At 36.2% G+C, this 24,422-nt stretch overlaps 1 protein-coding gene across 2 annotated transcripts in view; it reads right to left on the bottom strand.

The window, feature by feature from the left end:
- Nucleotides 1–4,759: 4,759 nt before the first annotated feature.
- KIAA2026 (KIAA2026 ortholog) overlaps nucleotides 4,760–24,422 on the bottom strand; it is a 150,231-nt gene continuing 130,568 nt past the window's right edge. For both annotated transcript variants that reach the window (XM_027616489.2, XM_027616488.2), the window contains 2 exons: nucleotides 10,891–11,078; nucleotides 4,760–9,828 (listed from right to left, as the gene is read on the bottom strand). In XM_027616489.2, the coding sequence (XP_027472290.1) occupies nucleotides 6,200–9,828; nucleotides 10,891–11,078 (3,817 nt within the window). In that variant the 3' untranslated portion in view covers nucleotides 4,760–6,199. The remainder of the gene's footprint in view (nucleotides 9,829–10,890; nucleotides 11,079–24,422) is intronic.

The following is a 24,422-nucleotide window of genomic DNA, read 5'->3' as shown; positions in this document are numbered from 1 at the left end:
ATACATGAATTCTAAAGTAAACTTCAACAGAATTTGGCCAGCTCCTTTCCTCATCACAAGTCCTAGTCTAAGCCTCAATCCTCCACATCTATAGAACGTATGGCTTGAGTCGCCTGAGTGGCTGCAGTCAGCATTTTCTCCTTGACCAAATGTACTGGACAAATAATATCACTTATCACTATTTTTGCAGTAAGCAGAGCAAAGTTAGAGAGTTCTGTTTTATACAGTCTGGGCTTCCCTCCTCCTGCTCTGCACTAGCCTTTGGATAGTGTTGTCTGATGCTTGAGACAAGGCCCAAGTCGCTATGTGTTTCACAGGAAATTCTATACTGCTTTTTTTTTTTTTTTTTTCACACAGTTAACTGAACAGACATACTTTAAGGAGAAAAAGAAAAAAGAAGATCCATCCCAAAGATTTTCTGCCTGGGGTTAAAGTAGGTGAAGAGACTAGACTGATTCACAAACCAATGAAGCCCTCAAGTCACCTCCAGTGAAGACCAGTCCTCTGAAATCATAAACACTTTATTTTGTAGCACTTATAAATATCTGGACTGGTCCACCCAACACTTGAGAAAAAAAACCAGAAGTGAGTCCCCTAAACTTCCATTTTCATGGCTTGACTTTAAAGACAGACAGTCACTTGAAGATGCAGCAAAACCCCTCAATCTCAAGTGACTGATGCCAAAACATCTTAAGAGCATCTCAGAAGAACATCCCTCAGAACATCCCTCATGATTGGTTTGGATAAAAACACTCAATTTTAAGAAAGCCTAAAACTGTTATTCTAAGAAGCTGTGCAATGGAAGAAAAAGTGTGGGGAATGAAGGAACAGAAAAGAATGCTTGACAATTTGAAAACACAAATGAAAGAGGCTTTAAATTATAAAAAGAGCCTGTTAAAATCTCTAAAACCACACTGAAGACAAGTTTGCTTGCTCTCTTCAGAGATTATGTGGATGTGGCAACTTGAAATTAGACAAAGAGAAAATCAGAAAACTGAGAATCTCTGGAATGCCAATTAGAAGTCAATTTGAAGAAATACATTGATGCTGTTAATTTTTTCTTAATAAGGCTTGAAGGAGAAAAACAAGGACAACTTAAAAAGTGAAGGAAAATAAATGAATCAATCACTTTTAATTCATATGAGGGGTCTCCAAAATGAACAAAAATTTTTGCAGTCTAAAAATACGGCTTGAAATTCAAATTAAAAAACTTCAGTTATAGGGCACCTGGGTAGCTCAGTCGCTAAGCGTCTGCCTTTGGCTCAGGTCATGATCCCAGCTTCCTGGGATCAAGCTCCACGTCGGGCTTTCTGCTCAGTAGGGAGACTGCTTCTCCCTCTGCCTGCTGTTCCACCTGCTTTGTACTCTCTGTCAAATAAATAAAATCTTAAAAAAAAATGGAGAAAAGCAAAGATAGCATTCAGCATTTGTTTTGCAGTGAGCCTTTGTAGAGGCAGCAGGCTCCCCAATGTTTACATGATTTATATATATGTTGTAGAACTATCACCACATTGTCTGGTTAATGTCCGTCCCCACACAGTTACAATTTTTTTTTAAAGACTATTTGTGAGAGAGAGAGAGAGAGAGACAGCACAAGCAGGGGGAGCAAGCAGGCAGAGGGAGAAGCAGGCTCCCTCCAGGGAGTCTGATGCAGGGCTTGATCCCAGGACCCTGAGATCATGACCTGTGTTGAAGGCAGACACGTAACCGACTCAGGCACCTGGGCGTCCCTACAATTTTCTTCTTATGATGAGAACTTTTAAGATCTACTCTTAGCAACTTTCAAACATGCAGTACAGTATTGTTAACTTCCCTGTGCTTTTCTAAGACTGAGTCCTTGCAAGCCCAATTCTAAATATACTTTTAGTCCCACCACAAATGCCACCTTTTATATGAAACCTCTATCACCTCACTGCTAAATTCCTAAGAGTTCTTTATTCCTCTGACCATTACTTTTAACTTATTGTTATATTCTTTCATTGTGTTTTGTGTTGAGGACAGGGATGGGATCTTACTCATCTATGTTGTTCCTATATCTTCTGTATTACATGGTTCTCAACAAATGTGTAGAATGAATTTACACCTCTTTGAATTTGAAACTTATATTGACAATGTTTTCCATTTACATTGATAATCACTTTAAGAATGATATTGAGGATTACACAATAAAAACATACATTTGATTCTTTAGTACTTTTTCATATATTACTCAACTACAAAATTTTCTCACACTCAGACTTTGTTCCCAAGTTAAACTGTAAGAACCTGAACTATGCCGTGCCCTTTCAGCTTTGTCAATAAATTTGTTAACAAGCCCAGCACTATGACACGCATAATAAATGCTTGTTGAATAAATTAGTAAAAATACCTGGGACAGATGACAGCATTATAGTAACAATGAGGCTTCAGGCTCAGGTGACAGCAAAACAACTTTTGGAATGACTTACAGTAAATTGTATAGTACAGTGTAATTTTGGATAACTCATTAAATTTCTTAGATCATTTTCAGAATTTGCTACATTCTCAAGCTTTTAATATTAAAGATTTCTTAATTCACTAAGTCAATGTGATATACTGGGTCAAGTAAATGTTTCATTTATCTTCGTGTATTGCTTTAGCCATCACTGCTTTAATTATAAAATTACTGATGTCAATTAATTATTAAATGCGCCAAAAAGACTGGAGGCTTGAAATGGAAACAGGGATCTAAAGAGATACTTAGTATTTTATATATAATATTTTTTTTACTACTACAAAGGAGAATTGACTTTTTTTTTTTTTCAGGAAAAACCATATAGGAAATGAGAGGAAAGAGCTAACATATCAGAAAGAGATGTTACTTTAGCATGTTTTAACTTAGCATTTAAAATGAGTTGACATCCAAATGTCCTAATTCTATATTTTGTGTAGAAACATACTATTCCAGGACCACGAAGCTATTCGGGTAGCACTGTAGTGACTTTTCTTCCTCTACATGAATGCCTTTATAAACAACTGTTAAAGAATACTTAATGATAACACTGAATACAAAGAACTGAGGAATTTGACTTTGTACTCTTTGGCCAAGGGCCCAGAAATCCACATGACCTACCAAGCTGAAAGCAAAGGAAAAAGAATTTGGCTTTTGATTATATAAATCCATTAATTTAGTCAAATTTCTAGTAAAAAATGGAGTATTACTTTTAAAAAGTAAACCAGACCTTAAATCATGTAAGATGCTATCTAGATTTCTCACTGATTTATTCAACGACTATATATTTAATGTCTATTGGGTGCCAGTTGCTGAGGGGACAATGATGAAGACAATTGACAAGGTCTCTCTAAAAAGGAAGACAGGCATTAAATAACTGCATACAAATAATCTTGTTACAGTAATACAGTACTATGCCCTTCTTGATCTACGTCCTCAATCTATGAGTGACTGTGGTATCTCGACGCTGAGTGTGGTAAGGAGTGAGTTATGTCATATGTAATGAGATCTGTAATGAAACATTAAGTCAAAGAGAACATATAGGAAGACCTTGGTTTGTATGGATCTTTTTAGAAACTGAAAGAAAACTAGAGTGCAATAGGCCAGGGAAGATTAAGTTGAAAAGAAGCTGGTGAGGTAAGCAGGAATAGACTGAAGAGCCTTTTAAGCCCCAAGGGGACTGGGGGTGGGGGCCGGGTCTTCATTCTAAAAAGTTCACCAGAACACAGAGTTTCAAAGGTCATATTAGGATTTTGGATTTAGGAGTTAGAAAAGAATTAGTGGTTAATAATTAGTTTAGGTCCTTCACTGGGATTAAAGTTGAGCCATAAGTAATTCAGTAAATTAGTTTCTGGAAATGGCTCAGAGAATTCTTTTCAGGCAAAAGATGAATAGTTTCAGGTTGTTTTGCTTTACAAAGTTGAGTATGTAAATACATTCATTTATTGAGCACCACCTATGCACAACGCAATGAATTTCCAAACATCACCCACATCCCCTTGAAATTCAAGGTCCATCTTAAATGGACAGGGAAAGAGGAGGGTGACTACATAGTAGAGCATAGATTGGCAAAGATACTGTTTTAGAACATTAACTATAGGTTTTTGAGAGCCTTTAGCAACTTTCCAGGAACACCCTCACTACCCTCTCCACTTTGATAACAAATAAATTTCAACGTGTTTCAAAGGTAGTCTTTAGGTCTATTCTTTCTGAACATTTTTTTTCTTTTAAAGATTTTATTTATTCATTTGACAGAGAGACACAGCGAGAGAGGGAACACAAGCGGGGTAGTGGGAGAGGGAGATGCAGGCCTCCTGCCGAGCACAGAGCCCGATGCGGGACTCTATCCCGGGACCCTGGGATCATGACCTGAGCCAAAGGCAGACACTTAACAACTCAGCCACGCAGGTGCCCCCTTCCTGAACATTTTCAAGCCCAGACTCCATGTGATGAGGTTTAACAACATCATTATAAATGTAATGTGGATGAGTATACAATCAGCATCCCAAATAAGTTAATGGATATAAAGATTCAATAAATATAAAATCTTTTTACTTTTTTGACTTTTAAGTATAAAATCTATCTTCTTGCTTTGTGTTTTGTTTTTTAAATATTTATTTATAACTAAGCAATTACACATTGTGTGCATGTATTCCCCATGTTGTGCCTTTGTTTTTTTAATTCTAATTCCAGTATAGTTAACATACAGTGTTATATTAGTTTCAGGTGCACAATATAGTGATTTTAGCAATTCTGTACAATACTCAATGTTCATTGTGATGATAAAATCTATCTTTTATTTAAAATGAGGCAAGGTCTGAAATACCACAAAGTCAAACCCTGAGAATAAGCTGACCCATAAAAACTGTTTGCTTTACAACAGAATATAAGCTCTGTAACTGGGGGAAAAACAACAACAACAACAAAAGCAAAAAATGCTTATAAATAATTGAAGGTGTCCATATTCATTTGTTATTCTAAATTAAAAAAGGAAAATCATGTTTTATCATTTTGGAAAATCAGTCAACTATGAATAAACATCCCAGTATAAAAATAGATGGAAACTTAGAAAAGGATACATAGGACCTCTTTATACTACAATCACAACTTCTTGTGAATCTAAGATTATTTAAAAATTAAAAGTTAATAAAAGATATCTGGGGTGCATTAACACAGACCAAAAACATTGGCCTGAAAGAAGATTACTTATTTTGGTCAATGGAGAATTTGGTGGTGAAATAAGAGAAAAAACTTAAAACAATGAAATCTTGAGTAAAATTTTATAACAGAGGTAATGTACAATCATGGAAAAAGGATTTAAAGCATCAGGTCTACCATTAGCAGCTCAGGTCTACCACCCACTAGGTGGGTGACCTTGGATAACATCACTTAACCTTTCAAGAGTACTGTGAAAATTAAATGTCAAGTAAAGTTTGTAAACTGTAAAACCTATACAAGTGCTAGCCATTGATTCAAATTTTCCAGCCTTAATTCCTTTTTGTAAAGGGCTGTCTTCATTTTATACAATGTATTCTTTCAAAGGAATGAGAACGCACTTTAAAAATGGTATTCAAACAAAGAAATACAGCAACTCAATTTATTACATGCAGATTCCTCTGCATTGTTGCTAACAGTTCACTGGTCCAAAATTACTAAAATACTTAAAAAACTATACATTATGTAAACAAAACATAAATAAGACAGCATAGTTCTTTATACATATAGTTTAGTACAGGTTGTTAGGGATTTAGGAATATGTACAATTTTACATCATGGACTGCATTTTCACAATGCATAAATATATATATATATTTATATTTTTACAGAAACAAAAACAAGATTTCACTAATGACACAGAATACCATATTGTGGATACACGCTGCAATAGTCCAAATTCAAGAAGAAACATGTCAATGCAAGTGTGCAAAAGGTTAGCTTACTCCAAAAACTAGTGAAACTTGACTTTGTTCAATTTATGCAATACAGACAGGTAAATCCTAAATGTCTATTTTAAACATCCTTTTAAAACATACTCATATCAATGAGTGAAATGGAATAGATCTTTTCCTCCCCAAGAAAACAAAGCCTTGTTGCAAGCTAATGAAAAGATATATTAAAACATACACATAACTATGTATAGTGTGTTTTCAACAGTATAATAAAGTTAAAATTTTTATGGGAGTCAAAACAATGCCCCATTATTTAAAAACTGGCTCGTTTAGTCTAAATTCAAGATGCAGCTGTGTCGGGCTTCTCTAAGTCAGATGAGTGAAAAGCAGGGAAGACAGAGGCAGGATTTCGACTGGCAGATACGACAATTTGAGAGAGAGATGGAGAGAGAGAAGAAACCTTAGATGCTGGAGTATTTATGGTATTCAAAATGGCTCCTTCTGGGCTAACCAACAATTTTTTGACTGATGTGTCTAACTGAAATACTGAGGTGCTACTTGGCAATGGAGGATTAGTAGAGCAAATGGCAGAAACCAAAGATGTCTTAGCCAAAATAGTAGCAGGAGGAGACTTAATTACTGAAGTCAATGATACTGTTGGTGTGGGAGGTGGAACAGAAACTTTAGCAGTTGTGTTTATGATTTGTGGTGTTGTATGTACTGTGGGTAGAGGACTGGCATTCCCAAGAGAGTTTACAATTTTTGTAGAGCTTCTTAGAGAATGTTTCACAGGCTGCCCACTTAAAGAATTATTTGATGCTAGTGTAATCTTCTGGGCAGGGTTATCTACTGACATAGGCAGAAGGCCTTGGCCACTGTTAAGAACTAAAGGAGGTCCATATTTTGGATTACTAGATATAAGAAGAACATGGCTGCCAGCTCCAAGACCTTGTGGTGGAACAATAAACCGGGTTCCATTAATCATGATCTGAGTGCCAGGTGCCAAAGGTGTACTGGTGTTGATGACTATTTTTTGCTGAATACAAGGTTCACTCAACTGACCCCCTATCACACTATTTACATTTGATGGTGCTGTAGCAGTGTGAATGGCAGAACCACCTGGAGCACAACTGTGACTGGTGGTTGATTTTACTAAAGCAGGGGACATCTGCTGGTTCGGGAGAGAAGCAAAACTGGAAATATTAATTACTTTACCTGGACTTGGTGAAAGGGGTGGCAATTCAGTCTGAGGTTTATTTGTATTTATATTTGTTGGCACTGTAGTTGAAATCCCTGGTGACTGAAACTGGACAGAAGTCCAAGATTGTCTTTTAGAAAGAGATATAGAACGTGTGGCTCCTGGTACTGCTGCCACTTGTGGAACCGTGTTGATTACTTTAGGGGATATAGTCACAGGTGTAGGCAAAGCAACAGTAACAGGGATTTGCAAAGCTGATGTTAAACATTTAGGAGACACTGTTGGTTGTGTAGTTGAAATCAGAACAGATGATGCAAGATGTCCTGTTTTCACAGTTGATATAGCCACAGTGTTTCCGAGATTTGACGTGCAAAGTCTATTTGACAAAATAGGCATAATTCTTGAAGAGGTATCATTTCCACTGACTAAAACAGGAGGTCGTGTCCCAACTGAAGCAGAGGTTGAGGTCACTGAAAGAGAACCCAAAGACACATTTGCTCCTGTTACTGAAAACATGTTTACTGCTCTTGTTGCAGAAACCACTGATTCATTAACAGGAGTAATATTTTGACTCACAAAATTTGAGCTTACTGGAATTGAATTACCACTTGTTGACAATGGCAAGACATAGCCCTTGGTACTTTTTTCTTCTCCATTTGGGGTTACATTTTGCAATATGTTAATTGATGGTATAGCTGGCACACTTCCTGAACTATTTACAATTGCTTGACCTATGTTTAGTCCAATTTTCACATCTTTTATCTGAGACACAGTTGGTGATGAATTTATTTTTATTGGTGCTCCCACTGTAGATGGAATTAGTACTATCTGGGGTTGTTCTGGAGTCTTAACATATGTTTTATTCAAGGGGGGAGGAAGAGTTTGTTTTAATGGTTCTGCCACAATAGTTGGAGTTGAAGTGCCACTAGGAATTGGAGCATTAATAAAAACTAATTTCTGGGTAGAAACACCTGTGGATGTTGGTGCAGGTGTCACATTAATTGCAGTTCCACTGCCAGAAGAAAGAACTGACGGAGCTGACACAAGCATAAGTTTGTGAACCGCAGTCCCACTGATCACATCTCCACTTGCTGCTGTTGCTTCTGATTTTGTAACAGGGAAACTTTTTGTGAAGTAATCTACTTGTTGCTGTTTACTTGGAGTATGAATAACATTTGCACTGGTTTGTCCAAAATTTCCTGTTGATATGCTAATTACACTTACTGAATTATTTGCTGTTGATGGTAGTAGAGTGCCAGAAGAAACAGAGGACTTCAAGGGAGAAGAAGGCATGTGTGAAGCTTTATCTATCATGTGGCCCAAATTACCACTGCAGGAAGGTTGGCCTAATGTAAGCTTGTGATTCTTTCCCACTGATGGATTAAAGCCAGATGGAATGGAAACAGAAGTTGATGTTTGGCTAAAAGGTGGGAGACTAGAAATAGTAGTCATTCCAACTGTGGGTGAAAAAACAGAGGATGATGAAGTTGTTGATCTGGGCACCAGAAATGCCTGAAGATGAGGAGCAAAAGTGAAAACTGAACTTGCACATAAGCTATTGGGTGAATTTTGATCTGGACTGGTCTGTACTTTTACAACTCCAGTGTTCCCACCTCGTGTCCTAACAAGAATTGACTGTGAATCTCTTATACACACAGTTTTCAGTTCTTGCTTTGCTTCAGAACAATCAGCAGTTTGTTGTGCAAAACAGTTGAGGGAACTACCAGGATTTGGAGACCCACTTAGTGTTGTTGCTGATAAGAGAGGCTGACCTGTTGAGGAAATGGTGGATGAAGCAATGGACTGGGAGAATATAGCTGCTGAAACTGCATTCTTGACTTTTCCTGACTCACTCTGGCTAGTCTTAACTGGAGGTGTTAATAAGTTACTTATGGAGGTTACAGGTGACAAAGGCTGGGGCCTACCACTATTCACATTTGACAAAGGTGTAATCGTCCTATTAGGTAGTTGGTTAGAAACAGTTCCTGCTGAGCTGACAAGAACTGATGCTAAAGAAGAGTTTACATTTGCTGTCTGTGGGAAAGATGAACAATGCTGTCCTGCACCTTTCTGTTGAAGTGGCAGTATTTCTTTTGCAACTGCTTTCCCTTCCTTGTGCTGAATCACAAAATTCTTGGGCAGAATGAGAACCTGCTGCATGATTTTTTCTCCTGTTTTAGGATCTAGCACAGGTTGCATCTGAATCTTCACAGAGCTGTTTTGGAGATCTATGGGCAACCACTGGCCACAAGGCATTTTGTATACCATTTGTAAAGGACCTTTTGTACTGGTGTGGCAGGTCAATGCTGGCTTTATGGGGCTTGCTTCTAGAGGAGATATAACTGGTTTATCCACTGCAGGAGCACTTCTACCTGTGGAAGGGGGCAGTTGATTTGTTAAGGTCACTTTGTTCCCAATATTCTTTGCAAGCAAGGCCTGAATAGGTTTGGTCCCTTTCTGGAGAAGAGATACTGGTGTCGAATCCACTGAGGCAAGTGACTCTGGAAACAGTGACTCTGTATGCCTTACTTCATTCAAACAGTCAATCTGCATCACACCTTCTACATGCTCAACTGTTGTCTCATTTGTGCTTAACTTGGCTTTCTTCCTTGGGGAAAGCTCTTTTGTGCTATCATCCAGATAATTAATTTGTTTAGATGGTCGTTTAAGTGTTTTAGGCAGTATCTTCGGAACATCTTTAGAAGGTAATTCTTTTTTCAACAACTTGCTTCTGGGCATAGGAAAATCTATTTCTGACAGTTTCATATCATCTGAAAATTATAAAAGCAAGCATTTTGTTTAAATAAAACAGCAACTCAATAGCAATAATAAGACTAATTATAAAAAAGCAAGTCAATCTCTGAACTGGCAATTTATTAAGAAATCTACTTTAGGATGATTCAAAATTGGAAATTAAGGTAAGGCGATCTTTGATATTTTGATAGCATAACCATTCCCAAGAACAACTATGTATTAATGAGAGAATTATTTTTGTTCAAACTCTACTAATTCTGCTGCCAATACAAATGCAAAGGAAAATTCACATCTCTTATAGAGATATTCAAACCAGCAATTAGAGCCCGGAATTCTAATCTAGTTTCAGAGACTCTAAAGGATAAAAAAATGTTCAGCTTTTCCTGGTGTTTAATTATTCATTCCTACAGTAAAAAATTTATGTTCATATCTGGTCAAACTGGGTTGATGAGAAGCTACTCTTTTTTAATGCACCAAAGACATGAAAAACAACAGGTTAATACTTTCTAACCACAGATTTTTCACACTAACCTCATATAATGAAAGGAAGTTATTTAACTAGAACAGAAAAAAAAATAACTAGATTTACAGAATAACATAATCTGATAAATTGAAATGAACTACAGATAATCTAATCCAGCCTCCTTATTAGAATTATATGTCCACTCTGAGGTATCATTTGGCCATCAACCTTGGTCACTTCTCATAAAAAAAATCTTCACAGTATTAGGGACTTGTCAAGTTCCATTTAAAACAAATATCAAAAACAGTGCTTCAAAAATAGTAATAATAAAAAGAAGATGAACCTAATTTAGGGGTATTATAGAATCAAAGATGTGTGGTCTGTAATGTGCAAAGACATGCCTACAGTTCAGAGGCAGGCACTGGCTCCAGAAACTCCTAGAAATATAATAATGACTCCAAGGAATCTTTTATAAGAACACAGGACACTTCAAAATATACCAAATTTTCCTAATCAATACACGTCATTACCCAGATTATCTTTTACCTCAACAAAAGATACTAAAATTTTCTTTATGGTTTTAGTTGTTGATTTAAAGAAAAGTTTTCATAACTACCTGAATCAATATGATCTTTCTCCAGGATATCTAGAAGTTCTGTGGAGTCTACAGACTTACTAATTTCTACTTTAGGAGATTCTTTTCCAGGATCTCCTTCACCTTCTTCAGTAGTCCACAGTTCTCTAGTAAATTTATCATGATCAGGCTGTCTTCTGAAATCATCATAGTCTTTCTTTAGGCGGCTCCTGAAATAAAATGCCCGACATAACAAACAATACATACGTATTAAACTCTTGGAAGCTAAACTAACTTTTATTAAACAATACCTTGAAATACTTTCAATTAAGTCACTAAAGGCTACATTATCAACAATAGCCAAACTATGGAAAGAGCGCAAATGTCCACTAACTGATGAATGGATAAGGAAGATGTGGTATATATACAGAACGGAATATTACTCGGCCATCAAAAAGAATAGTCTTGCCATTTGCAACAACGTGGACAGAGCTAGAGTGTATTATGCTAAGTGAGATAAGTCAGTCAGAGAAAGACAAATACCATATGACTTCACTCATATGTGGAATTTAAGAAACAAAACAGATAAACATATGGGGGGGTAGAAAAAAAGAGAGCAAGAGAGGAGAACAAACCATAAGAGACTCTTAATGATAAAGAACAAACTGAGGTTGATGTCGGAATGTGGGTGGAGGATGGGCTAAATGGGTGATGGGTGTTAAGGAGGGCATTTGTTATGATGAACACTGGGTGTTGTAAGTGATGAACCACTGAATTCTACTCCTGAAACCAATACTACTGCACTCTATGTTAACTAACTAGGATTTAAATAAAATTTCAAAGAAAAAAAGTCACTAAAAGCTATATTTTAGGGGCGCCTGGGTGGCTCAGTGTGTTAAACGTCTGCCTTTGGCTCAGGTCATGATCCCAGATTCCTGGGATCGAGCCCTGCATCAGGTTTCCTGCTCAGCAGAGAGCCTGCTTCTCCCTCTCCCTCTGTTGCTCCCCCTCTCTCTCTGTAAAATATATAAATAAAATCTTAAAAAAAAAAAAGCTATGTTTTAATCTCAAGTGTACCTCAGATGCTTTACTCAGTCTTGCCAACATTTATCTTTAAAGAGAAAACCTAGGGGGTGGGTAGGCATAAGAAATTGAAAAAGATTATATATACAATTTCAGAATAGAGTGTTCAAACATATCACCAATTTGTCTTTCTAAAGGCTGCTGATAGACCTATTAAGTGAGAGAAAGGTAACTTTTTTTCTAGCTGCACAAACAGAAATAGAGTTGAAATAGTTTTATAATTACTGATTACAATATAGTGAAAAAGGCCATTTAAAAAAGTTAATCAAATTCTAAACACTTCACCAAAAAACTACTAGAACTAATAAATGAATTCAGTAAAGTTGCAGGATACAAAATTAGTACCTAGAAATTGGTAGTATTTCCATACACTAATAACAAAGTAGCAGGAAGAGAAATTAAGAAAACAATTCCATTTACAATTCACCAAAAAGAAAAAATGCCCAGGAATAAACTTAAACAAAGAGGTGAAAGACCTGTACTCTGAAAACTATAGAACACTGATGAAAGGAATTAAAGATGACACAAATGGAAAGATAACTATGCTCATCGACTGGAAGAATTAATACTATTAAATGTTCACACTGCCCAAAGCAATCTACAGATTCAATGCAATCACTATCAAAATACCAAAAGCATTTTTCACAAAACTAGAGGAAATAATACTAAAATTTGTATGGAACTACAAAAGACCCCAAATTGCTCAAGCAATTTTGAGCAAAAACAAAGCTGTAGGTATCACAATTACAGATTTCTAGATATACTATAAAGCTGAAGTAATCAAAATAGTATGTTACTTAAACAAAACTAGACACACAGATCAAGGGAACAGAATGAAGACCCCAGAAATAAACCCACACTTATATGGTCAATTAATTTATGACATAAAAGGCAAGGCTATACAATGGGAAAAAGTCTCTTCAATAAATGGTTCCTGGAAAACTGAACAGCTACATGTAAAAGAATGAAACTGGACTGCTTTCTAACACCATATACCAAAATAAACCCCAAATAATTAAAGACCTAAATGTGAGACCTAAAACTACAAAAATCTTAGAACCAGGCAGTAATTTCTCTAACACTGGCATGGCAACATTATTTCTAGATTTGTTTCGTTTTCTAAAACAAGGGATACAAAAGCAAAAATAAACTATTGGGACTATAAAAATATAAAAAGCCTCTGCACAGCAAAGGAAACCATCAACAAAATAAAAAGGCTGAATGGAAAAAGGTATTTGCAATGATATATCCAATAAAGGGTTACTAACCAAAATATATAAAGAACTTAACAACTCAACACCAAAAAGCAAACAATCTGATTAAAAAATGGGCAGAGGACCTGAATAGACATATTTCCAAAGAAGACATACAGATGGCCAATAGACACATGAAAAGATGCTCAGCATCATCAGAGAAATACAAATCAAAACTACAATGAGATATCACCTTACACCTGTCAGAATGGCAAAAATCAAAAAGGAAGTAACACATGTTGGCAAGGATGTGGAGAAAAATGAATGCTTGTACACTGTTGGTGGGAATGTAAATTGGTAGAGCCACTGTGGAAAACAGTATGGAATTTTCTCAAAAAAGTAAAAAACAGAAATACCATATGATCTGATAATTCCACTACTGGGTATTTACCCAAAGAAAAACACTAATTCTAAAGGATATATGCACCCCTGTGTTCACCATAGCATTATTTATAATAGCCAAGATTTGGAAGCAACCTAAGTGCCCATAGACAAATGGATAAGGGAGATGTGGTATATGTGTGTGTGTGTGTGTACACACACACACACACACACACACACACACACACAGGAATATTATGCAGCCTTGAGAAAGGATGAGATCGTGCCATTTGCAACAGTATGGATAGATCCAGAGGATATTGTGCTAAGTGATATAAGTCAGTCAGAGAAAGAAAAATACCATATGATTTCACTCATGAAATCTAAAAAAAAAAACCAAGTGAATAAACATACAACAAAAAAGCAGAGCCTAACCTTATAAATACAGAGAACAAACTGATGGTTGTCAGAGGGGAAGGGGTGTGGGGGATGGACAAAATGTGTGAAGGAAGTTGGAGATACAGGCTTCCAGTTTGGGAATGAGTAAGTCACAAGAGTAAAAGGTATACCATAAGGAATACAGTCAATGATATTTTAATAGTGTTGTATGGTGACAGATGGCACTTACACTTTGGGTGAGCATAGAATTATGTATAAACTTGTCCAATCACTATGTTGTACTACTGAAACTACTATAACATCATGTGCCACCTATACTCAAAAAAGTTGTTTTTTAAAAAGTTAACCAAGAAATTTTAGGAAACAGTACCTACTATTTTTGATTTATATAGAGTAGCAAATTTTTTAAAAAAATCTATCATTTAATCCTGAGAGTAATCTAAACATTTCAATCTCACTAGAAATATTTTTTTAATTAAGTATAGAGAAAGTTGAAAAGTAATCTTTCAGAGACCCTTTTCACATAAAAACACAACAGCTATGTTTCCATAAAACTATGGAAAGATGGAAACATTTCCAAATGACATAATATTTTAGAGATCCTTTTACTTTCAACTGAGTTTCTCTATCCTACTCCTAAACTTTATCTTAGTTTATTTTGTTTAAAAAAATCTGAAAATATATTTTTCAATTTATATTTACTACAAATTCTTATTTGTGCATACTATGGTTTAAGTCTCACCTCTGACACCACTGAAGAGCTATGAGACTTTGGGGAAGCTCCTTAAACTTTCAGTTTACATCTTACAATGTGGATAATAATAGTAGTTACCTCCTAGTATGTGTGGCATATAGGATAACTGTAAAATTAATTTCCTTTTAGAAATATCTACATGGGGGTTGTATGAAGTTCCTTCCTTTTCAGTCCTCTTCTCGCTTTCAGCTATTTTGTTTTATTTTCTTTTCAGGGAAAATATAAGCAATCAGACAAGCCCATTCATATGCTTGCATCTCATCTGCCACTTAAGACCTTCATTTGTACCCAAGTTCCATCTTCCTATCTAAGCTAATCCCTCTCTTTATGCATCCTCTCTCATCTATCCACGGATATTACTCTACCAAATGTCCCTTCCTTTTCCTGAGTCCATTTTAGCCTCTCTATTAGCTCATTCCTACCAGTATACAGAATGCTATTTCTCCACTAATGAAAACAACTTGACTCCAACTTGTCCTTCCAGCTACTGCCCTATTTCTCTGCTAGACTTTGTAACAAAACTCCCAATTCCTCTCCCCTAATTCTCTTGAACAGACTCTACCTTACTGAACATTCCTTCTCAGTCTCTTCTGCTGAGTCCCTACTCCTCTTCACCATCTCTAAATGTTGGAATGCCCCAGGATTCAGTCTCTCTTCTTCTCTATCTATGCTCATATTCTAGGTGATTTCTACCAGTCTCATAGCTTAAATATAATCTACAGCCTGACAACTCCTAAATTTATGCCTCCAGTCTGGCTTACTCCCTTGAACTGGGACTCATATACTAAACTGCCTACTCAGTAAGTCCAATTGGATATCTAAATATCATATCAAACTTCACATATTGAAGTCCAAACTCCTGAATCCCTTCCCTGCAAACCTGCTACTCCTTTAGTTTCCCTTTTTAAAACTAATGACAATTCCATAATTCCAGTTATTTAGAACAAAAATACTGGGCATCATCTTTTTACCCTTCATTTTTTTTTGACACTCTACATCCAATGTTTAAGAAAATTCTGCCAATCCTACTTTCAAGTCACATCCAGAATCCAACCATTCCTTGCCATCTGTGTTGCTATTGTTGGGCAACACCATCAAAAAGATGTTTACCGCCAACTGACCCATGAGCTGGACCTAGGCACTCAAAGGCTCCTTATTCCCTCCCCTTGGCATGTAGGTTCTGATTACCTTTCCTGCTTCCAGAGGCTGCTCCAAGAACACAGCCTTGAGATAGTGATGTGATGCTGAAAACACCTGTATAATGTATGTGGCTGCAACCAGGTAAGGCTTCTTATATAAACTTTTAAGATCTGGTGGGCGGGTGCAGAGATCCATCTGCCACCCAAGACAAGCCTCATTGAATTTAAGTTCCATTTACTTATTCAAACTGTCACCTACAAACCTGGAGTGGTGTGCTTCTTCCTTCATCTCTCCTTGCCCTCTGAATACAAACGCCAGTGTCAGATTATACCAGGGAATCTCCTAAGAGGGTTGCAAATCAACAGCTAGCTACTACCCTGTTCCAAGCCACCATTATTTTTTCTCCCTGGATTATTGCTTTTGGTAACTGATTTCCCTGTTGTCCCACTACACTAATCTCAACACCACAGGCAGTGTGAGTGCTTTAAAAGATAAGCCAGATCATGTCCCTTCTCTGCTTAAAATCCTTCAATGTTTATCTCATCTTAGAGTAAAAACAAAAGTCCTTAAAGACATACACGACCTGGCTATGATTGCCTATACTTCTCTGATTCTTGACCCTTGGCACTTTCTCCTCACTCACTCAGCCCTGGTTACACTTGTCTCTTTGCATTTCCTCTAAGTGCCAAACATGATGCCAATCTTAGGGCTTCCACATCTTCTTTTCCTTCAGATATCCACATGGCTCTCTCCCTTCTTTGTTTCAGGTCTCTGCTTGAATATCAACTTATCAGGGGAGCTTTCCCTGACACCTTGTAAAAGAGCAATCATCATCCCATCCAAACCAGGCATTTCCTATTTTCCTCACCCTACTTTTTTTCATAGCACTTATCACTAACTGACATTTTGAGTTCATCCGTTTCTTCCAAGAATGCAAGCCACAGATGAAGTCAGAAATCAGTAACAGAAGGAAAATTGGAAAATTCACAAATTTGTGGAAGTTAAACAACACACTCTTAAACAACCAATAGATCAAAAAAGAAATTAAAAGAAAAATTAGAAAATACTTACAGATAAATGGATATGAAAACATGACCTACCAAAACAATAGGACACAATGAGAACACTGCTAAGAGAGAAATTTAGAGCTACAAATAAATGCTTACACTACAAAACAAGAGAGATCTCAAATTAACAACCTACCTTTGTAACTTCAGGAATTAGAATAACAAAAACAAATTAAATCTAAAGCTAATGGAAGGAAATAATAAAGATTAGATCAGAGTTCAACAAAATAGAGAATAGAACAAGAGAAGAAATCAATGAAATCAAAAGTTCCTTCTTTGAAAGGATCAACAAAATTAACAAGCCGTTAGCTAGATGAACTTAGAAAAAACTCAAATTAGGAAAATCAAAGATGAAAGTGAGGCCATTATGACTAATTCTATAAAAATAAAAAGATTTATAAGAGTACTATGAAAATTACATGCCACCAAATTGGATAGCCTAAATGATATAGACAAATTCCTCAAAACAAAAATCTACCAGGATTAAGTCACAAAGAAACAGAAAATCTGAATACACCTGTAACTATTAAAGGAGAATGAATCAATAATTAAAAAATCTCTCAACAAAGAACAGCCCTGGATCTGATGGATTCATTGGTGAATTCTACCAAACATTTAAAGAACTAATACCATTCCTTTTCAAACTTTTCCCCAAAAAAACTGAAAAGAAAGACACACTTCCTAATTTTTTTTTTTTTAAAGATTTTATTTGACAGAGAGAGACACAGTGAGAGAGGGAACACAAGCAGGGGGAGTGGGAGGGGGAGAAGCAGGCTTCCCGCAGAGCAGGGAGCCCCGATGCAGGGCTTGATCCCAGGACCCCGGGATCATGACCTGAACCAAAGGCAGACACTTAACGACTGAGCCACCCAGGTGCCCCACACATTTCCTAATTTATTCTTTGAGGTTAGCATGACGCTAAAGCCAAAGCCAAAGCCTGACAAGGACACTACAAGAAAACTATAGATGAGTATCTTCCTTTTTTTCTTTTTCATTTTTTTGGTTTATATTTTAATTCCTGTTGGTTAACATAGTGTTACATTATTTTGAAGTGATTCAACAATTCAATACATCACCCTGGTGCTTATCACCAGAAGTTCACTCCTTAATCGCCATCACATATTTAGCCCATTCCCCACCCTCCTCCTTTCTGATAACCATCAGTTTGTTCTCTATAGTTAAGAGTCTGTTTCCTGGTTTCTCTCTTTTTCCCCTTTGCTTGATTTGTTTCTTAAATTCCACATATGAGTGAAATCATATGGTATTTGTCTTTTTCTGATAGATTTATTTCGATTAGCATTATACTCTCTAGCTCCATTCATGTCATTGCAAATGACAAGATTTCATTCTTTATGGCTGAATAATATTCCTGTGTGTGTGTGTGTGTGTGTGCACATGCTTGAATGCCACTTTATCCATTCATCAATCAATGGACACTTGGAATGCTTCCATATCTTCACTATTATAAATAATGCTGTTCTAACATAGGGGTGCATGTATACCTTTGAATTAGTGTTCTTGTATTCTTTGGATAAATGCCCAGTAGTGACATTGCTGGGTCATAAGGTAGTTTTATTTTTAATTTTTTGAGGAGTCTCCATACTGTATTCCACAGTATCTGCAGCAGTATGCATTCCCACCAACACTGTAAGAGGATTCCCCTTTCTCTACATCCTAGCCAACATCTGTTTTTATGTTGTTGATTTTAGCCATTCTGACAGGTGTGAGGTGATATCTCATTGTAGTTTTGATTTCCAATTCTCTGATAAGTGATGATGAGCATCTTTTCATGTGTCTATTTGCCATCTGGATGTCTTCTTTGGAGAAATGTCTGTTCATGTCTTCTGCCTATTTTTTAACTGGATTATTTGTTTTTTGGGTGTTGGTTGTGTGAGCTCTTTATATTTTCTGGATACTATCCCTTTATCTGATATGTCATTTGCTGATATTTTCTGCCATTCTGAAGGCTGCCTTTTAGTTTTGTTGATTGTTTCCTTCCCTGTGCAGAAGCTTTTTATTTTGATGTAGTCCCAATAGTTTATCTTTGTTTTTGTTTTCCTTGGCTCAGGAGACATATCCAGAAAGATGTTTCTATGGCCAATGTCCAAGAAGTTACTGCCTGTGTCCTCTTCTAGAATTTTTATGGTTTCAGGTCTCATATTTAGGTCTTTAATCCATTTTGAATTTAATTTTGTGTATGGTGTAAGAAAGGGGTCCAGTTTCTTTCTTTTGAATGTTTCTGTTTAGTTTTCCCAACACCATTTATTGAAGACGGTCCTTTTCCCATTGGATATTCTTTCCTGCTTTGTTGAAGATTAAAACTGACCATATAATTGTGTGTTTATTTCTGGGTTTTCTAATCTGTTCCATTGATCTATGTGTCTCTTTTTGTGCCAGTACAATAAATACTGTTTTGATTACTACAGCTCTGTAATATAACTTGAAGTCTGAAATTGTGATGCCGCCAGCCTTGCTCTCCTTTCTCAAGATTGCTTTGGCTATTCAGGATCTTTTGTGGTTCCATGCACATTTTAGGATTGTCTGTTCTCTGTCTATAAAAAAATGCTGTTGATATTTTGATAGGGATTGCATTAAATGTGTAGATTGCCAATTTGGGTGGTACAGACATTTTAACAATATTTGTTCTCCCAATTCTTGAGCATGGAATGTCTTTTCATTTCTTTGTGTCTTCTTCAATTTCTTTCACCACTGTTTTATGGATTTCAGAGTTCAGGTCTTTTATCTCTTTGGTTAGGCTTATTCCTAGGTATCTTTTATTTTGGGTGCAAATATAAATGGGATTGATTCTTTAATTTCCCTTCTGCTGCTTCATTATTGGTGTATAGAAATGCAACAGATTTCTGTACATTGATTTTGTATCCTGTGATTTTACTAAATCTGTAGATCAGGTCTAGCAATCTTTTGCTGGAATCTTTCCGGATTTTTGTATAGAGTATTATGTCATCTGCAAATAGTGAAAGTTTTACTTCTTCCCTGCTGATTTGGATGCCTTTTATTTTTTTGTTTTCTGACTTCCGTGGCTAGGACTTTCAGTACTATGTTTAATAAAAGTAGTGAGAGGGGACATCCTTCCTTTGTTCCTGACCTTAGGGGAAAAGCTCTCAGTTTTTCCCCATTAAGGAGGATGTTTAAAAAAAAAAAAAAAAGGATGACGTCAGCTGTGGGTTTTTAATGTATGGCCTTTATTATGTTGAGGTATGTTCCCTCTAAACCTACTTTGTTGAAGGTTTTTATCATGAATGGATGTTGTACTTTGTCAAATGCTTTTTTGCATCTATTGAAAAGATCACATGGTTCTTACTCTCTCTTACTGATGTGATTGATTTGCAAATATTGAACCACCATTGCAACCAGGAATAAATTCCACTTGATCGTGGTGAATGATTTTTTTAGATGTATTATTGAATTTGGTTTGCTACTATTTGTTCAGGATTTTTCTATCTATTTTCATCAGGGATATTTCCCTGTAGTTCTCTTTTTTTAGTGGTATCTTTATGTGGTTTCAGTATCAGGGTAATGCTGGCCTCATAGAATGAATTTGGAAGTTTTCCTTCCTTTTCTATGTCTTGGAATAGTTTAAGTAGAATAGATATTAACTCTTCTTTAAGTATTTGGTCTAATTCGCTTGTGAAGCCATCATGTCCTTGAGTTTTGTTTGTTGGGAATTTTTTGGTTACTCATTTAATTCCTGCTGGTTATGAGCCTGTTCAAATTTTCCACTTCCTCCTGTTTCAGTTTTGGTAGCTTATAGGTTTCTAGGAGTTTATCCATTTCTTCTAGGTTGTCCAATTTGTTGGCATATAGTTTTTCATAATATTCTAACTATGTACATCTGTGGTATTGGTTGTTATTTCTCCTCTCTCATTTGTGATTTTGTTTGAGTTCTTCCTCTTTTTTTCTTGATAAGTCTGCCTAAATGTTTACCAATTTTATTGATTTTTGTTCAAAGAAACAGCTAATCTGTTCTATTGGTTTTTCCATTTCTATATCATTTGTTTCTGTTTTAATCTTTATCCTTCCTTCTGCCGGTTTTAGGTTTTGACTGTTGTTCTTTTTCTTGCTTTCTTAGATGTAAAGTTAGGTTGTTTATTTGAGATTTTTCTTGCTTCCTGAGGTAGGCCGATATTGCTATAAACTTCCCTCTTAGAACTGGTTTTGCTGCATCCCAGAGGTTTGGACTGCTGTGTTTTCATTTTCATTTGTTTCCATGTACTTTTTTGTTTCTTCTTTGATTTCCTTGTTGACCCATTCATTGTTTAGTAGCATGTTATTCAACCTCTACGTATTAGTGGTCTTTCAGGATTTTCTTTCATGGTTGCCTTCTAGTTTCATAGCATTGTGTTCAGAAAAGACACATGGTAGGATTTTGATCTTCTTGAGTTTGTTCAGGTTTGTTTTGTGGGCTAATATGTGATCTATTCTGGAGAACATTCCATATGCATTTGAAAAGAATGTATATTCTGTTTTAGGATGGAATGTTCTAAATATATCTGTTAAATACCATCTGGTCCAGTGTGTCCTTCAAAACCATTGTTTCCTTGTTGATTTTGTTTAGATGATGTGTCTACTGATGTAAGTGGGGTGTTAAAGGCCCCTACTATTATCATATTATCAATTAATCCTTTATGTTGTTAACTGTTTTACATATTTGGGTGCTTCGATGATGGGTGCCTAAATATTTAGTTGTATCTTCTTGTTGGATTGTCCCCTTTATCATCATATAGTGTCCTCCTTTGTCTCTTTACAGTCTATTTTATTTATTTATATTATTTTTTACAGTCTTTGCTTTAAAGCCTAGCTTGTGCAATATATTACCACTCCGGCTTTCTTTTGAAATTGATTTGAATGACAGATGTTTCTTCATCTCCTCACTTTCAGTCTGAAGGTGTCTTCTGGTTTGAAATGAGTCTCTTGTAGGCAGCATATATATGGATCTTGTTTTTTAATCCATTCTGTCACTCTATGTCTTTTGACTGGAGCATTCAATCCATTTACATTCAAAGTAATTACTGATAGTATGTATTTATTGTTATTTTATTACTTGTTTTGTGGTTGTTTCTGAAGATTTTTTTCTGATTTTTTTGGTCTTTCATGTTTTGCGGATTTTCTTTAGTGCTATACTTGGATTTCTTTCTCTTTATTCTTTGCATGTTTATTAGTGGCTTTTTATATATGGTTATCATTAGGGCTGTACATAATCTCTTATGCATATAGCAGTCTATATTAAGTTGACAGTCATTTAAGTTTGAACCCATTTGTTTCCCCTCTGTTATTGTATTTTATACTTTTTCTTTTCTGTTTTTCTTGACTGATTTTTTTTTTTTTTTTTTACAGAAATACTCACTTTTACTGCTTTTGTGTTTTCATTCCTTTATATTGTCACTTTTGGTCTCTCCTTTCCACTCAAAGAGTCCCCTTTAATATTTCTTGCAGGGCTGATTTAGTGGTCAACAACTCCTTCAGTTTTTGTTTATCTCGGCAACTTTTTATCTCTCCTTCTACTCTGAATGATAGCCTTGCTGGATAGAGTATTCTTAGCTGCAGATTATTCCCATTTATCACTTTGAATATATCATGCCACTCCCCTGTAGCTTGCAAAGTTTCTGCTGAAAAATCTCCTCCTAGCCTTAGCTTTTATATTATTTTAAATTTTTTAAACTTTTTAATTATTATTTTTATTAACATATGATGTATTATTTTTTTGAGGGGTACAGGTCTGTGATTCATCAGTCTTACACACTACACAGTGCTCCCCACAACATACCCTCCCCAATGTCCATCACCCAGCCACCCCATCCCTCCCCCACCCCCCTCCACTACAGTAACCCTCAGTCTGTTTCCTGAGATTAAGAGTCTCCTATGGTTTGTCTCCCTCTCTGGTTTCTTCTTGTTTCATTTTTTCCTCTCTTCCCCTATGATCCTCTGCCTTGTTTCTCAAATTCCACATATAAGTGAGATCATATGATAATTGTCTTTCTCTGACTGACTTATTTCGCTTAGAATACCCTCTAGTTCCATCCATGTCTTTGCAAAAGGCAAGATTTCATTTTTTTTGGTGGCTGCATAATATTCCATTGTATATATATACCACATCTTCTTTATCCATCTGTTGATGGACATCTGGGCTCTTACCATAGTTTGGCTATTGTAGACATTACTGCTATAAACATTGGGGTGCACGTGCCCCTTCAGATTACAGTATCTTTGGAGTAAATACCCAGTAGTGGAATTGCTGGGTCATAGGGTAGCTCTATTTTCAACTTTTTGAGGAACCCGCATACTGTTTGCCAGAGTAGCTGCACCAGCTTGTCTTCCCACCAACAGTGCAAGAGGGTTCCCCTTTCTCCGCATCCTTGCCATCATCTGTTGTTTACTGACGTTAATTTTAGCCATTCTGACTGGTGTGAGGTGGTTTTTGATTTTGATTTTGATATCTTTTCCCATTCTGTCGGCTGTCTTTTGGTTTTGTTGACTGTGCAAAAGTTTTTTATCATATGATGTATTATTTGTTTGAGGAGTACAGGTTTTTCTTTTTATCTTGCAAAAGCTTTTTATCTTGATGAAGTCCCAATAGTTCATTTCTGTCCTTGCTTCCCTTGCCTTTGGTGATGTGTCTAGGAAGAAGTTGCTGGGGCTGAGGTTGAAGAGGTTGCTGCCTGTGTTCTCCATTAGGATTTTGATGAATTCCTGTCTCACATTTAGGTCTTTCATCCATTTTGAGTCTATTTTTGTGTATGGTGTAAGGAAATGGTCCAGTTTCATTCTTCTGCATGTGGCTGTCCAATTTTCCCAACACCATTTGTTGAAGAGACTGTCTTTTTTCCATTGGACATTCTTTCCTGCTTTGTCAAAGATGAGTTGACCATAGAGTTGAGGGTCCATTTCTGGGTTCTCTATTCTGTTCCATCAATGTGTCTGTTTTTGTGCCAGTACCATCCTGTCTTGATGATGACAGCTTTGCAATAGAGCTTGAAGTTTGGGATTGTGATGCCACCAGTTTTGCTTTTCTTTTTCAACATTCCTCTGGCTATTCGGGGCCTTTTCTGGTTCCATACAAATTTTAGGATTATTTGCTCCATTTCTTTGAAAAAAGTGGATGGTATTTTGATGGGGATTGCATTAAATGTGTAGATTGCTCTAGGTAGCATAGACATTTTCACAATATTTGTTCTTCCAATCCATGAGCATGGAATGTTTTTCTATCTCTTTGTGTCTTCCTCAATTTCTTTCATGAGTTTTTGGAGGGCAGATCCTTTGCCTCTTTGGTTAGTTTTATTCCTAGGTATCTTATGGTTTTGGGTGCAATTATAAATGGTATCAGCTCCTTTATTTTTCTTATTGTTGGAGTATAGAAATGCAACTGATTTCTGTGCATTGATTTTATATCCTGCCACTTTACTGAATTCTTGTATGAGTCCTAAAGATTTTTTTCCTTATTACTGTATTTTGCCAATTTAATTACAATATGTCTTAGTGTGGTCCTGCTTTTATTGATTTTGATGGGAGTTCTTTGTGCTTCCTGGATCTGGTTATCTG

The sequence above is a fragment of the Zalophus californianus genome, chromosome 13, assembly GCF_009762305.2.
Source record: "Zalophus californianus isolate mZalCal1 chromosome 13, mZalCal1.pri.v2, whole genome shotgun sequence".
In the NCBI taxonomy this organism is placed as follows: Eukaryota; Metazoa; Chordata; class Mammalia; order Carnivora; family Otariidae; genus Zalophus; species Zalophus californianus.
The sequence above is the reverse complement of the archived record's forward strand: the minus strand, read 5'-3'. Positions and strand labels throughout refer to the sequence as shown.